The 17,020-nt window shown below is 46.0% G+C and overlaps 1 protein-coding gene across 1 annotated transcript in view; it reads right to left on the reverse strand.

Annotated features, from left to right (window-relative positions):
• Positions 1–11,960, reverse strand: part of YTHDF2 (YTH N6-methyladenosine RNA binding protein F2) — a 33,671-nt gene extending 21,711 nt beyond the window's left edge. Inside the window, exons 1-4 of the mRNA XM_024249315.2 lie at positions 10,859–11,960; positions 10,326–10,350; positions 9,671–9,750; positions 4,018–5,601 (exon numbers count right to left, since the gene is read on the reverse strand). Of these exons, the coding sequence (XP_024105083.1) occupies positions 4,018–5,601; positions 9,671–9,750; positions 10,326–10,350; positions 10,859–10,885 (1,716 nt within the window). The 5' untranslated portion in view covers positions 10,886–11,960. The remainder of the gene's footprint in view (positions 1–4,017; positions 5,602–9,670; positions 9,751–10,325; positions 10,351–10,858) is intronic.
• Between the last annotated feature and the right edge of the window lie 5,060 nt (positions 11,961–17,020).

Genomic DNA, 17,020 nt, shown 5'->3' on the forward strand with positions numbered 1-17,020 from the left:
TTTTTCTAGTTTTAATAGAGACGGGGTTTCACCGTGTTAGCCAGGATGGTCTCGATCTCCTGACCTCGTGATCTGCCCGCCTCAGCCTCCCAAAGTGCTGGGCTTACAGGCATGAGCCACCACGCCCAGCCAATGCCAGCAGTTCTTACAAGAGAGTAGACTAAAAAGTAACCTGACACAAGTATAATTGAAGCCTTTATTTGGTGGTTTGTTCACCAGCTGACAACTAGGATACTCACTTATCAAGAGTCTTTATGGGCTGGGTGTGGTGGCTCACGCCTGTAATCCCAGCACTTTGGGAGGCAGAGGCGGGAGGATCACAAAGTCAGGAGATCAAAATCATCCTGGCTAACACAGTGAAACCCCTGCACTCCAGCCTAGGCGACAGAGCGAGACTCGTCTCTCAAAAAAAACAAAACAAAACAACAAAAAAAAAGTCTTTATGGAATGGGGTTTTTTTTTTTTTTTTTTAGACAAGAGTTTTGCTCTTTCACCAGGCTGGATTGCAATGGCTCAATCTCGGCCCACTGCAAGTAGTAGCTGGGATTACAGGCACCTGCCACCATGCCCAGCTAGTTTTTGTATTTTTAGTAGACACAGGGTTTCACCATGTTGACCAGGCTGGTCTCGAACTCCTGACATCGTGATCTGCCCGCCTCAGCCTCCCAAAGTGCTGGGATTACAGGCATGAGTTACCGCGCCAGGCAATGGTTTTTAAAAAGAACCATTAGTTAGCTTACCAAAGATCCTAAATTCTGTTTATTATTGCACTCATTCTATGAAAACATTAAAAGGCTGGTCAATTCCAACATATGAATCTTACACCTACATATCAAGTTCAATTATCATTAACTGAACCACTCTAGCAAACATAATCAAAATACATACTTGATTAAAAGCTGAATTTTTTTTTTTTTTTTGAGACGGAGTATAGGCTAGGCTTGAGGGCCTAGGCTTGAGGGCAATGGCACCATCTCAGCTCACTGCAACCTCCGCCTCCCAGGTTCTAGCGATTCTCCTGCCTCAGCCTCCCAAGTAGCTGGGATTACAGGCATGCGCCACCACCCCCAGCCAATTTTGTATTTTTTAGTAGAGACAGGGTTTCTCCATGTTGATCAGGCTGGTCTCAAACTCCTGACCTCAGTTGATCCGCCCACCTCGGCCTCCCAAAGTGCTGGGATTACAGGTGTGAGCCACAGGGCCTGGCCAAAAGCTAAATTAACAAAACCCAAATTTGCTACTTGTTTGTTTAGACAGAGTCTCGCTCTGTCGCCCAGGCTGGAGTGCAGTGGCATGATCTCAGCTCACTGCAACCCCTGCCTCCCGGGTCCAAGAAATTATCCTGCCTCAGCCTCTCAAGTAGTTGGGATCACAGATGCCCACAACCACACCCAGCTAATTTTTTTTTTTTTTTTTTTTTAGTATTTTTAGTAGAGACGGATTTCACCATGCTGGCCTCAAACTGCTGACCTCAAGTGATTGGCCCGCCTCTGCCTACCAATGTGCTGGGATTACAAGCATGAGCCACCCGTGCCCAGCCTGCTACTCCATTTCTAAACCCATATTTCTTCATCTGGCCCCAGCAATGCAAAATTGAAAAGAAAATGACCCTGTATTTCCCCACTGGCCCTAACACATACAAGTCTATCTTAACAACTATGCTGTGCATTAAATTCATCATTTCCTTCCTGCTTTTAATCACAAGATGTAGGACAGAATTTTATTAGAAAGATTAATAAGATAGTACACATTTCAAGTGGACAAACCAAGCACCTAGATGCCCCTCAGACGTCTATAAATCTGCTATGCCACTAAAAGATGCCTAAAAGATCATGGCCTCCTTACTTGTCCCTCTAGAAACAGAAGCCTGATGACCACTTTAGAGCTCTTCAGATGTCTAGCAAAAAGCACCAATAAACTATCTTTTTCTACAAAATACTGTAAATTTTATTTATTTTTGATACAGAGTCTCACTCTGTTGCACTGGCTGGAGTGCAGTGATGCAATCATGGCTCACTACAGCCTCAAACTCCTGGGCTCAAGGGATCCTCCTTCCTCAGCCTCCAAAGTAGCTAGGACAACAGGTGTGTGCCACCATGCCCAGCTAATTTTTTTTTTTTTTTTTAGAGAGATGGGGTCTCACTACATTGCCCGGGCTGGTCTTAAACTCCTAGGCCCAAGCAATCCTCCTGCCTCGGCCTCCCAAAGTGTTGGGATTACATGTGTGAGCCACCACGCCAGGCCAAAATATGGTAGTGTTTTTTTTTTTTTTTTTTGAAGGGGGGGAGGAGATGGGAGTTTAGCTCTTGTTGCCCAGGCTAGAGCACGATCTCGGCTCACCGCAACCTCTGCCTTCAGGGTTCAAGTGATTCTCCTACCTCGGCCTCCCAAGTAGCTGTGATTACAGGCATGTGCCACCACACCTGGCTAATTTTGTACTTTTAATAGAGACGGGGTTTCTCCATGTTGGTCAAGCTGGTCCTGACCTCAGGTGATCTGCCCACCTCAGCCTCCCAAAGTGCTGGGATTACAGGCGTGAGCCACCATGCCAGGCCTAATATGGAAGATTTTAAGTTAAACTATTAAACTGTGGGGAAGAGAGGAGTTTAAAGGACTATCAAAAAGGAAGTTTATTAGCCAACTTTTCAATAATCTGCTTCTCCATTCCCAATGCTTTTAGTGTCACTGACAAGTATAACTCCGATTTCTTATTAATCTGTACCCACTAGAAGATAAAATAGCAACTATCCGTACTTTAACTATGTACCTCCAAGATGATTCTACCAACGAGCCCTTCTTCCACTGCTAAAAGGAGTAAGTTCTCATAGAGCAGCCTAACAATGCCTCAGATCCTAAATCACGTATAAGATCCCTATGAATTCATAACAAATTTAAGGGAAACACTGCTTGTTAGACTTTATTTTATATTTGAGATTAATCAACTCAGGATTCTCTCAATCACTAGTATACAGATCTTCAAAGAAAAATTTCTCCTTGCTCATAAACTTTTCACCTACTTCCTACATTTAACAATGTCTAGGCCAGCTGCAGTGGCTCACACCTGTAATCCCAGCACTTTGGGAGGCAGGGGCAGATCACTTGAGCTCAGGAGTTCAAGACCAGCCTGGGCAACATGGCAAAACCCAGCTCTACAAAAAACATGAAAAACTAGCCGGGCACGGTGGTGCATGCCTGTGATCCCAGCTACTCAGGAAGCTGAGATGGGGGGATCACTTGAGCCCAGAAGATGGAGGCTGGAGTGGGCCGACATCATGCCACTGCACTCCAGCCTGGGCAACAGAGTGAGAACCCTGTCCAAAAAAAAGCAAGTATAAATCCCAGATAATATATCATTATCTGCTCCAACCAGTTTTATCATCCTCTTATAATCCTAAGTTTACATTCACTCAATATTCACAGAGCAAACGCTACCAACTCTTTCAAATTCAACTCTAGTGTGAATCCATTCCTCATCATTCCGCCCAAGATTCCCACTTGTTACAGAGGAATCAGAAGTGACTTTTACACCGCCAATTGTCACAGGGAAGACAGAAGTGATTTCAAGAGTTGGTGATGACATATCGACTCTTGAAAATAACCACAAAACCCCAGCTAGGCCAAGTTAATCCAACAGAGAACATTTCGATTTTTCTCTGCCACATTACAGACTCAATCTTCTGCTTTAATTTCAATGGTTTTATCACTTCCATTACCCCTCTGCATCTCTTTGACTCATTCTTCACCTCTTTCTGCATCATGTACTGTTTCTGTTTGATTTCCTTGTACTGCTTCTGCTTTCCTTTCAAAGTCCGTATTTCTGTTCTCTACTAATGTTCTCATATTCCTTCACATTAGGGTTCAAGTATTAAAACCAATTATACTTCTATAAAGCCTTGAACTGTTAGGTGATACTGTATTCATTTACAGAGTTTTTATTAACAGTTCACTATATAATACCTCTTCTGTTCTCTCTAGTTCCTCCTTCCCTAAAAATCTTAAGAATGATAAGTGGGTTACCTTTTTAACACTTTCTTCTTCCTCTTGGCGTTTCTCATAGTGTGAGAAGTCATCAAAAATGGAAGTGGTGTGCTTGTAGCTGGCTATAATTTTCAACACCTGCTTAGCCTTTTCCAGAGGCACTTCCTGAGTGTCCCTAGAGTTGGTCACTGGTTTATTCTCGTTGTTCTCTAGGCGAATGTGTCGCAGTTGGCTATTGGGAACGTCCTTCACAAAAATCCACCTGACATCAAAACGACCCTTCCATTTGTCCTGGGACCACACACCTGCACATGTGTTGTAGTCCACAGCAGATTTCATTTCTGCAACGCCACAGAAGTGTCCACTGCCGTTGACACTGAAAAGTAAGTAAACGGGGCCTTTCCCGTTCATGGAACGATAAGCAGCATCCAGTCTCTTGTTACCATGCTCTGTGCTGCACCAAATATTATACTTAATGGAACGGTGAATATCATCCTCAGAGTAGCTCTTAATGATGAAAACCCGGCCATGTTTCAGATTCCAGTCAAAATCTTTGGGGTTATAGTTATTAATGGACCGAAGCTTCTCCAACACTGGGTGGGGTTCTGAAGGAGTAGATCCAGAACCAGCCTGAGACTGTCCTACTCCATTACCATCCACCCCATTATGACCGAACCCACTGCCACGGTTCCGAGGTGCTACCCAGCGGGTTGGCTGAGCTGCCTGTTGCTGGACTGAAAGCTGGGCAGGCTGTGGTGGAGGTGGAGGCAATGGCTGTGTCTGTTGCCCTACTGATGCCTGAGCCACTGGTGGGCTATTGTTAGCCTGCTGACCTACAGGCTGAGGAGACCCCTGGGTTGGCTGACCTATATTCTGAACCAAAGCCTGTGAGGGGGCTTTTGCAACGGGACCCTTGTTATCCCAAGTTCCAATATCCATGTTATGCTTTATCGGGGGTGGCGGAAGACTTGACCCTGCAATGCCATTCTTGGTCTTCAGTTTAGGTTGCTGTTTTGCAGGCTTGCTAGCAATATCAGCCCAAGATGCTGGTTTTGGAGGAGCAATGGTGGCTGGAGGCAAACTATTGGAAGCCACGATGTTACTAGTAATGGACCCGCTACCAACAGCAGAACCTACAACTTTTGGAACACTGCTTGCAACTTCTGTGCTACCCAACTTCAGTGCTGCCATCCCTTGGTCTATAGTATTCATGCCAGGAGCCTTATTGAGGGTCTCATTGGCAAAAGCTGACTGTCCATCAATCATGGCTCCACCTAAGGAGCTAGGTGCATAAGCATAATTGCTACTATATCCAGAGCTCTGAGTAGACTGTCCCTGAGAACTGTTATTTCCCCATGCTGAGAAGTCAATCCCACTGGGAAAGAAATTAAAACCATGCTGACCAAGAAATGGAGTGCTACCTAGGGCTCCTGGTTGCCCAAACATTGCATCTGGTAGGAAGTGGGGCTCTCCGTTGCTCAGCTGTCCGTAAGAAGTTAAGTAGGGCATGGCTGTGTCACCCCCAGTAGACCAAGCAGCTTCACCCAAAGAATAGGAGAAGCCAATGGAGGGACTGTAGTAACTGGGTAAGTAGGAATCTGACATGGCAGTATATGCATTATTCTGTGGAAGAAAAAAAAAAGGCAAATCAAAACACAAAAAATTAACATCGGGCTATTTCCTCCCCCCACCTAGTCACGCAATTCAAATATACTATAAAAAGCAGTGTGCACACTGGACGCGGTGGCTCACACCTGTAATCCCTACACTTTGGGCGGTGGAGGCGGGTGGATCACCTGAGGTCAGGAGTTCGAGACCAACCTGGCCAACACGATGAAACCCTGTCTACTTGGGAGGCCTGAGGCAGGAGAATCACTTGAACCCAGGAGGCGGAGGTTGCAGTGAGCTTAGATCGCACCACTGCACTCCAGCCTGTGGGCAACAAGAGTGAAACTCCATCTCAAAAAAAAAAAAAAAAAAAAGTGTGCAGCACATCAGATGATTTCCTATAAACACAAGGGCATTTTTTATATCATAAGAAATTTTGGTGTAATAATTGAAATGTTTAAACATTTAAAGTTAAGCTGATACAGTGAATATGGGCCTTAGCTTTAGCACTACAACTAAGTAAACAGAAAACTTAGCATTTCACAAACTGTTTAAGTCCTGAGTGTTGAGATAATCCTTTTATCAACTTCCTACACGAACCAAGTGATAATAAAACAAGAATAACAAAAAGAAATGGAAATTTCAAGTTCTAGCCCAAATGTCTGTACAGCCATTCCTCAATCATAAACCAAAAAGCAAGGTTCACTACCAGTTTATAGTGCTAGCCTCTTGGCAAACTATCTGGGAGTATCAATAGATCCCACTACTTAGTTATAACCTGAAAAGGAAATGCACAGTGGTTTCTGGAGGATGTAAAATGAGAAATATGGCCAGGCGCAGTGGCTCCCGCCTGTAATCCCAGAACTTTGGGAGACAGAGAGGGGTGGATGACTTGAGGTCAGTTCAAGACCAGCCTGGCCAACATGGTAAAATCCAGTCTCTACTAAAAATACAAAAAATTAGCTAGGCATGGTGGCACACACTTGTAGGCCCAGCTACTCAGGAGGCTGAGGCGGTAGAATCACTTGAATCCAAGAGACAGAGGTTGCAGTGAGCCCAGAGGGCACCACTGCACTCTAGCCCAGGAAACAGAGCCAGACTGTCTCAAAAAAAAACAAAAATAAAAACAGGCCGGGCACAGTGGCTCACGCCTCTAATTCCAGCACTTTGGGAGGCTGAGGCGGGCAAATCACTTGAGGCCAGGAGTTGGAGACCAGCCTGGCCAACATGGTGAAAGCCCATCTCTACTAAAAATACAAAAATTAGCCTGGTGTGGTGGCACCTGCCTGTAATCCCAGCTACTCAGGAGGCTAAGGTGGGACAATTGCTTGAACTCAGGAGACAGAGGTTGCAGTGAGCCGGACTGCGCCACTGCACTGCAGCCTGGGCAACAGAGCAAGACTCCGTCTCGAAAAAAAAATAAATAGCCGGGCGCGGTGGCTCACACCTGTAATCCCAGCACTTTGGGAGGCCGAGGCGGGCGGATCACGAGGTCAGGAGATAGAGACCATCCTGGCTAACACAGTTAAAACCCCATCTCTAGCAAAAATACAAAAAATTAGCCAGGTATGGTGGCGGGCGCCTGTAGTCCCAGCTACTCGGGAGTCTGAGGCAGGAGAATGGTGTGAACCCAAGAGGCAAAGGTTACAGTGAGCCAAGATCGCACCACTGCACTACAGCCTGGGTGACAGAGACTCTGTCTCAAAAATAAATAAATACTTACATACATACATACATACATACATACATAAAAACAAAAGTGAAGTCTTTTCACACATACCCTTTTCACATTTAAAATTTCTCACCAAGCTAAGTTTAAAAATTTTAGCAGACCCAAATCCACATATATAAGAAATTCAGCCTATAATCAACGGATTAAACTTGAAGTATTATTCCAAAATAGGGTAATGAAAAGTTGGCTAAAAAGTAGATGACTTACTCTAGACAATGCACTAGATTCTCAGGTTACCCTTCCTCATCTACTCATCTAAGATTTATATTATTAGCCAAATTTTTTTTAAACAAAGACATTTAAGCTTTGGCTTACCTGAGAAAGAAAAATCAATGCACTTAATATCACAGGTTATGCCAAGACACAGTTGAATGTCTGTACCTGAACTGACAGGCTCCCACATGCTCAAGCTCAAAAATATGAATTACACAATGTTTTACAAGAACTACCTAGAGTTATGCTTCTAAACGCTCCAACTCTCCCTGTTATAATGATTATGTAAGCAAACTACTTCAATAGCAGGAACCTATTAATAGTTCATTCCTCTACTTCCTTCCCTACTTTTCCTGATTAACTGGTTGTGTTTTGTGAAAACTTTTTTCCAATCACTTGCTCAAGTGGTTTCTATACTTTCAGTGTTGAAAATTTTACACAGGGATTCTACAAATTTTGTGTGATAATCAGATCCATATATGGGCATGCAGTTATTCAGGACTACCAACTATGTTTCATACAGCATATGTTCAGAACTTATAAATTTCTTGACCTTTCAGGGCATTTTGGAAGATATATTGCCAATTTTCCTTTTGGCCTATTAATCTGGGGAGTTATATTAGTTACAACAGTGTAACTGTCTTTGGGATCAGAGATAATAATACAAAAGAACTGCTGAATCAAACAAGTTTCTACATGCACAGGTCATATTAGTATTTGAATCTACATGCAACTTTAAAAGACTACACCACAAAAACCTCCAACATTATTGATCTTCATTTGTGCTAAGCAGTATTTTAACTTTCACTCCATTTTATAAATCCTATACCTCCCTTCAGTGAGAAATAAAGTTAGTCTCCACAGATGTAGGTTAAGCTCAACTCAAAAATTTCCTGACTCACACCTGTAATCCCAACACTTCTGAGAGGTCGAGGAGGGCGGACCTCTTGAGCTCAGGAATTCAAGACCAGATTGGGCAACATAGTGAAACCCCCGTCTCTACAAAAAATAAAAAAAATTAGCCGGGCATGGTGGTCCCAGCTACTTGGGAGGCTGAGGCAGGCAAAATCACCTGGTAGGCAGAGGTTGCAGTGAGCCGAGATTGCACCACTGCACTCCAGCCTGGGGGACAAGAGTTGATACTACATCTCAAAAAAAAAAAAATTCCTAACTCCAAAATAGTTCTGATAATCTAAGAACCCATAAACTAGAGAAAAGAAAGAGAGCCAGTCCTGCAGCACTGAATGAAGTTCAGGTGACTATTTTTTAGGGACCAGGTCTTGTTCTGTCACCAAGCCTGGAGCGCCGTGGCTTTTCACAGGTATGATCGTAGATAGCTCGCTGCAGCTTCAACCTTCAGGGCTCAAGAGATCTTCCCGCCTCCAGGTGATTTTATATTAAAACTTTCCCTATCATATTAATCCAAAGTTTTCTGGGGTGAAAATTCAGAATATTTAACACTGGTAAGAATCCCTAAATTCTGCACTGCTACATTCTTGGTAAGGAGGAAGACAATTATTCATGCACATGTTACTGCCAGTAAAGTGTTATCAGTATTACGTTCTCAATACAGCATGGTTGCTGATATTACAGAGATGGGAATCTCAACAGCCTAGGACATTTGCAGTAACTGTTTTATAATACATTAATAGATATTAAGGAGGCGAACCCTCAGAACATGGGATTACCTAATAGAGGGCAGAGAAAAAATACAGGTATTAAGAAAGTGAATCCTCGGCTAGGTGTGGTGGGTCACGCCTGTAATCCCAGCACTTTGGGAGGCCAAGGTGGGTGGATCACCTGAGGAGTTCAAGACCAGCCTGGCCAACATGAAACCCCGTCTCTACTAAAAAAAAATAGAAAAACTAGCTGTGTGCAGTGGTGCACACCTGTAATCCCACCTACTCGGGAGGCTGAGACAGGAGAATCACTTGAACCCGAGAGGCGGAGGTTGGAGCGAGCCGAGATTGCGCCACTACATCCCAGCCTGGGCGTCAGAGCGAGACTCAGTCTCAAAAAAACAGAAAAAAGAAAAAAGAAAAAAAAAGTGAATCCTCAGAAAATGGGATTTATTGGTAGAAGGCGGAGAAAGAATATGCCACACCCTTCGATTAAATATGTAAATAGTTAACTACTCACGGGCCTTGCCTGTGGACTCAAGTAAGGTTCAAAATCATCATCGTTTAATCCATCCTTTTGATGTACAGATCCATTTTGTACTAAAGAAAAAAAAATTCAATTAGGAGTGTCCCAATCCTACAATCTTCCTTTCAAATTAGTTCATATAAGCTAACCAGAGAAAAACCTTACCAATTAACAAAGCACGTAAGATTGAACTTCAAAAGGGTAAGAGATGACAGTGAATGCTGAAGAGACAGTCGCCAGTGAAAATGTCCCCCTCCACCCAGAGCAAGTTGATCTAAAAAGGTCATTTTATTGGCTCCTCTGGATTTCCATTCCCTCCCGCTTCCCCTCCCCCATCATATGAGAGTACTTCCAGAGAGTGATCCACGAGGATGAAAAACAAAGACCTTCTAAGACCTACAGGAAACTAAGGACCTGGAGCGTTTCAAAACCCAATCCACCCCCACCCTTAATGAATTACTCCTTGTTAGCGAAAAAGCTGTTCGCCAGCTGCAAGAACACACCGAAAGGGTCAAATACTTAAGTGTGCGGCACCTGCGAACTAAGCGGCTTCCGAAAGGTCCTCCGCCCGGGGCGCTTCCCGGAGACCCCGCCCCCACCGCCCCGCGTCCCCCTCCCGGCTCAGGGCCACCGGCGGAGCGGGGCTTACCTTTGTTTCCTTGACCTTTTGGTCTCTGCAGGGAAAGGAAACGTCGCCGAGCAGCAAGTTCCAAAGGAGAAATGGAAAAAGAAGAACAAATTAAGGCAGGGCCCGAAGGGAGAATAAAGGAGCAGGCCCGAGGGGAGGCGTCAGGAATGGTAGTGAGGCAGAGGCTGAAAATGGGAGGCGGGGGAAAGCGCCAGGCCCGTGGGGCAGGGGAGAAAACGCGGCAGACGCGCCAGCGGCAACGCGAGGAACCCAGGGCTTTAAGGAAGGGGAAGGAAACAAGGAAGGAAAACGAGGCCTGCCGAGAGTAGGGAACGCGGCGCGGCCCGGCCCGTGGGCTCCGAGGCCCGAGGAGAAGCGGGAAGAGCAGGCTGAGGGAGAGGCGCCGGGCGCGGCCGGCCTGAGAGGCCCGAAACCCGGCCCGCAAGAGGCGACGCCTCGGCTCGGCTCGGCCTGCCCGGGGGCGGCGGACCCGGGCCTAGTCGGGCTCCTTCTCGCCTCACACAATGGCCGAGGCATGCGGGCCGGGCCTGTACCTGCTCCAAGAGGCTGCTGGCCGACATGGCTCTCGGATCCTCACGGGCGGCGACGGCGGCGAACTCTCCTCAGCGCGGCGGCGGCGGCAGATGAGCCCCGGCTGCGGGAGCAGGCGGCGGCTTTTGTCCCTGACACTCGGGGGCCTCGGCGGACGCAGCGGAGACACAGCGCGCGGCTCAGGCTCCGGCTCCGACTCAGCGACGCTCTAGCCCAAGAGCTCAACGCCCGTCTCTATGCTTTTACGCGCGCGCCCGCCCCTCACCGCCGAAAGCAGAGCGCCGAACAGCGGAGGCGGACGGCGCGCGCGGCGCGAGCGCTGCCTCTCACATTCACTCACCCACGCGGAAGGGGCCCGGCGCGAAGAACCCCGGGAAGGGAGAGGCCGGCCGCCGCGCCCTCTGGCGGATTGGAGGAGCGGAAGCTGTGCTCACGGCCTCCCCGCCCCCACCGCCCCAGGATTAAGGCCTAGGGGGTTTGGGACGACCAGGGTCGCACCACGAGGTTTCGACTAACACCTGGAAAGACTAGCTCTGGCTTCAGAAGAACGACAAAAGCCGGTTTCTCAGTGAGGGAGGGGCCTCCGAAGCCCGCGAGACCTTAAAATGAATCTGCCTTCCAGCTGCAAGTGATACCCCACCCCCATCTGGGAGGTAACCCGACCCCTAGGGAGTCACACAAGCCCTCAGGGAAACTTCATGGGGGCCCTGTCCGGGAGTGACCCGCCCCCGCCCCCGCGAGGGGCTTGGTCATCCTCCTCTGTTAGCCGACTGCAGAAAGAGTACCCAGAGAGCAAAACACACACCGAAAGAATCCAGTCTCCCCCAAAAGAGATTCGCCCCTTAGCATTGCGGGAAGGAGAATCTACAATTTATTTTCGGGGAAATCGCTGGCCCCAAGATAATCTGTTAAACTGTGGACTTTATTTCCAAGAAAAATACACCTCATGCATCTACACAAAACTTTCAAGGAGTCCGGAGAACCTATGAATCTTAAGGACCTCAAGAGGGAAGCAAGGAAATTAACATTACTGAAATACCAGCTGTGGGCCAGGCTTTGTTGTTAGATATTTTCAAACACATTAAAGTCTTTCGACAACTTCAAAATCGCTATCAGTCTTTCGGTTTTTTACGACTGGAAAAACAGAAAGCTTAAGTAATGTGCCCAAGTTTACAAAACTATTAAATAGCCAGGTGTATCTGACACTAACATAATGGTATCTCTCTACCCCTACGAGAGACTCTATTAGGGAACCAGAATATAGGGGAGATGCAAAGGATGGGCAAAAGTATTTTCAATCAGAAGCAAAGCCAACTCATTGATGCAGGAATATTTGATACTAGGAAAGCCCATCTAATAGCTTTTGTTATTGCAAGTACGTCGTGGTAAACAGGTAACAAACGCACTAATTGTCAACCTCATACTATCCACATGCTGGATATAGGAGGCTTGGGTGGACTCGGTAAAATAAATAACATGGCATCTTGGATTTAACATCATAATTTGGTCAAAGTGCTCAAAACACTTTTTTTCCCTGCCCATAATCACATTTATGGTAGGAATGAATAAGGTCAGGCACCAAAGGTGAAGGACTTTTAATGGAGACAGTAAAGTGTCAAGTCTGGGAGCATAGATTCCATCAAGGAAATAGAATAAACCTAGTAATACTTCTTTTAAAAGATACCTGGCCACGGCGGGTGCGGTGGCTCATGCTTGTAATCCCAGCACTTTGGGAGGCCAAGGCGGGCCGGATCATGAGGTCAGAAGATCGAGACCATCCTGGCCAACATGGTGAAATCTCGACTCTAGTAAAAATACAAAAATTAGCTGGGGATGGTGCCATGCACCTGTAGTCCCAGCTAATCGGAGGCTGAGGCAGGAGAATCGCTTGAACCAGGGAGGCAGAGGTTGCAGTGAGCCGAGATCATGCCATTACACTCCAGCCTGGGCAACAGCGAGACTGGTCTCAAAATAAATAAATAAATAACAAATAATAATAATCAGCCACTTAGCTCCATGGCCCAGATTTATGTATAAACTGTAAGCAGTTGCCTATACTTACCCTTGGAGGCAACATGGCATTGTAAAAACAGCATTAGACAAGAAGTCATATGCTGGGAGACAAAGGGTCTAAATAATGGTCTCCCCACCCAGATGTGCAATACTGGGTAAACGACTAAAACCTTTCTTAGATTCCCTCATTTGATAAAGGGGATGATGGATAATGATACCCACCCAACAGGTTTGTCGTGAAGATAAACTTTTAAAAAAAAAAAAAAAAAGCCGGGTGTGGTGGCTCACACCTGTAATCCCAGTATTTTGGGAGGCCGAGGAGGGCAGATCACCTGAGGTCAGGAATTCAAGACTAGCCTGACCAACATGGTGAAACCCCGTCTGTACTAAAAATACAAAAATTAGCTTGAGCATGGTGGTGGGCACCTGTAATCCCAGCTACTAGGGAGGCTGAGGCAGGAGAATTACTTGAACACAGGAGGCCGAGCTTGCAGTGAGCCCAGATCGCGCAATTGTACTCCAGCCTGGGTGATAAAGCGAGACTCTGTCTCAAAAAAATAAATAAAATAAGTAAAATTAAATTTTTTTTAAAAGCTGACATTAAAGCATGTGTGGCACAGTGTAAATTCATTTCCTATAATCCCATTAAGCGATTTAAGTAAAAATTCTTTCCCTCCAAGAAAGAATGGTGCCAGGAGTTTTTATTAGTTACTTTGGGATGACTTTCTGTTTGCCAGAAGTTCCCAGTTAAAATGCAAATTATCCTTAGGAAAAGGGTAATCTCTAAACCTGGATTAGTTTACCATGATAGCTTTTAACAGGCCCCTGAAGAAACAGAACCCCGAAGGCTGATATATTTAATCTCTGGAAAGAGAGAGGGGAAGTTGGAATATGTGGTGTCATTTCATGGTTTGAAGAAAATAATACTATACTGGAAATGTTTAGGTTCTAGGTTCAGCTCTGCCACCGGGTAAATGAAGCATTCAGTCTCTCTTTCAACAAATATTTATTGAGGGCTGGGGAGAAAGTTCATTTCTCCTTGAAGCAGACTAGCCAGGGAAACTGAGACTATGCAAATAGCTATTCAAATAGTTGTTCAATTACAGTTATAGAAAGTGCAGTGAGGAAGTACACACAGGTATAACCTCCTCAGCGGAGCTAGGGAAGGTTTCCCTGAGGAGATGAGCTTCAGCTAAAACATAAAGGATGAGGAGAAACAGGCCAGGCAAGGAGAGAAGGGAAACAAAAGAGCAACATGTGCTGGCCAGGCACGGTGGATCACGCCTGTAATCCCAGCACTTTGGGAGACCGAAGCGGGCAGATTACCTGAGGTCAGGAGTTCAAGACCAGCCTGGACAACATGGTGAAACCCCATCTCTACTAAAAATACAAAAAAATTAGCTGGGCGTGGTGGCAGGCACCTGTAATCCCAGATACTCGGGAGGCCGAGGCAGGAGAACTGCTTGAACCCAGGAGGCAGAGGTTGCAGTGAGCAGAGATCCCACCACCGCACTCCAGCCTGGGGAGCACAACGAGACTCTGTCTCAGAAAAAAATAAAAATAGGCCAGGCGCGGTGGCTCATGCTGTTAATTCCAGCACTTTGGGAGGCCAAGGCGGGTGGATCACGAGGTCAGGAGATCGAGACCATCCTGGCTAACATGGTGAAACCCCATCTCTCCTAAAAATACAAAAAATTAGCCGGGCGTGGTGGCGGGCGCCTGTAGTCCCAGCTACTCGGGAGGCTGAGGCAGGAGAATCACTTGAACCCGGGAGGTGGAGCCAAGATCGTGCCACTGCACTCCAGCCTGGGCAACAGAGCAAGACTCCGTCTCAAAAAATAATAATAAATTAATAAATAATAATAATAATAAAGGGTTACTAGGAGCAGAGCAGGCTCTGGTTTACATTTTAAGAAGTTTACTCTGGTTGCAGTGTGGGGAGTAGATTTAAAGAGAAGAGAGTAATTTAGGAGTTAGAAGAGTATTGCAGTAAATTCAGGCCAAAAAATAGTAATAATAATAGTGGCAGGCTCTAATGTAGTGGCAGTGAAGACAGTGAGAAGTGGACAAAATTGTGGTCCAGGTACAGTGGCCCACACCCCTAATCCCAACACTGGGAGGCCAAGGTGGGAGGATCATTTGAAGCCAGTAGTTTGAGACCAGCCTGGGCAATATAGGGAGCCTTCCGTCTGTAGAAAAAATAAGTAAATAGGCCGGGCACGGTGGCTCACGCCTGTAATCCCAGCACTTTGGGAGGCCGAGGCCGGTAGATCACAAGGTCAAGAGATGGAGACCATCCTGGCTAACATGGTGAAACCCCATCTCTACTAAAAATACAAAAATTAGCTGGGCGTGGTGGCATGCGCCTGTAATCCCTGCTACTCGGGAGGCTGAGGCAGGAGAATCACTAGAACCCAGGAGGCAGAGGTTCCAGTGAGCTGAGATCACACCACTGCACTCCAGCCTAACAACAGAGCGAGACTCCGTCTCAAAACAAACAAAGTACATAAATAAATAAAAGAAGTAGACAAAATTGAGAAGTTTTGGAAGGTAAAATGGGGAGTCTTGGTGGTTGATTGGATTGGGAGGGAGGACCCTAAAGGAGAAGTTGGTATCAAAGATGATAACTGGTTTGACTTGAGCATTTGGGCAGGGGAGGTATGGGTTTTCTGGTGTGGGAAATGCTGGAGGAGATTTGCTGGGGAGCAGGGAGGTCATGAATTTATTTTTGGACATGCTGGGTTTCAGGAAAACATAAAACATCAGATCACAGCCAGGCGTGGTGACTCACGCCTGTAATCCCAGCACTTTTGGAGGCCGAGGCGGGTGGATCACGAGGTCAGGAGATCGAGACCATCCTGGCTAACACAGTGAAACCCCGTCTCTACTAAAAATACAAAAAATTAGCCGGGCGTGATTGCGGGTGCCTGTAGTTCCAGCTACTCGGGAGGCTGAGGCAGGAGAATGGCGTGAACCTGGGAGGCAGAGCTTGCAGTGAGCCGAGATAGTGCCACTGCAGTCCAGCCTGGGCGACAGAGAGAGACTCCTCTCAAAAAAAAAAAAAAAAAAAAAAAACACATCAGATCAAAATGTTCTGTAGAGGCCAGGCATGGTGGCTCATGCGTGTAAACCCAGCACTTTGGGAGGCCAAGATGGGAGGGTTGCTTGAGCCTGGAAGTTCAACACCAGCCTAGGCAACATAGCAAGACCCTGTCTCTACAAAAAAAAAAAAAATATATATATATATATGTATAAAATTAGATAAAAAATTTGCCAGGTGTGGTGGCACACACCTGTGGTCTCAGCTACTCGGGAGGCCGAGGTGGGAGGATAGCTTGAGCCTGGGAAGTCAAGGCTGCAGTGAGCTATGGTCATCCTACTGCACTCCAGTCTGGGCAACAGAGAGAGACCCTGTTTCAAAAAACAACAAAGATAGGTACAGTAGACAGTTAAACAGTTTAGAGCTCAGAGAGAAAAACAAATCTGGGAATCCAAATCTTAGAGGCTTTGGTATACAGATGTTAAAGTCAAAGGAGTCCTTGAGATTTCCTCAGAAGAAAGGGAGAAGAGTAAGGCCCAGCACCAAACCAGAGAGAACAAAGGGAAACCAGGAGAGTACATCATTTCCTCACTCAGAGTCTATTTCCAAGATGGTAAAATAAGGAAGATGAGTTCCAAAAATAACCCCTTCTATTTCTACCATTTTAGGCCTCTGGTGGAAACCAAAGACATCCTTCTGGATATATGAGGGCTGTGGCAGGGGGTGGAATGAAAGAGAAAATACATACAAAGGGGAAAGGGAAAATTTTACATACACTGCAGAATTTTGCCATGGGCTGGACTGGATCCTTGAGTTCCAATCACAAACTTTCCAGCCTTCCAAAGCTCTTCTCAGGAACAATAGACTTCATTGCCCAAGTCGTTCCATTAATGTATCAGGAATAGAAGAGACCACTGGTGAGAAATGTTTATATATCTCACACAACTGACAGTGTAAAAACAATTAAAAATTTCTGCTGGTTTTCTGTGGTGTACACAGTGTAGGACGCTTGTCCCTCTCTAGCCCTGTGTATTTCTCAAGCATTGATTGCCAGGCAGTTCCAGTCACTCCAGTCACACTGAAGTCACACTGAAGTTTTTAAAAAATTTAT

Source organism: Pongo abelii, chromosome 1, assembly GCF_028885655.2.
Source record: "Pongo abelii isolate AG06213 chromosome 1, NHGRI_mPonAbe1-v2.0_pri, whole genome shotgun sequence".
Lineage (NCBI taxonomy): Eukaryota > Metazoa > Chordata > Mammalia > Primates > Hominidae > Pongo > Pongo abelii.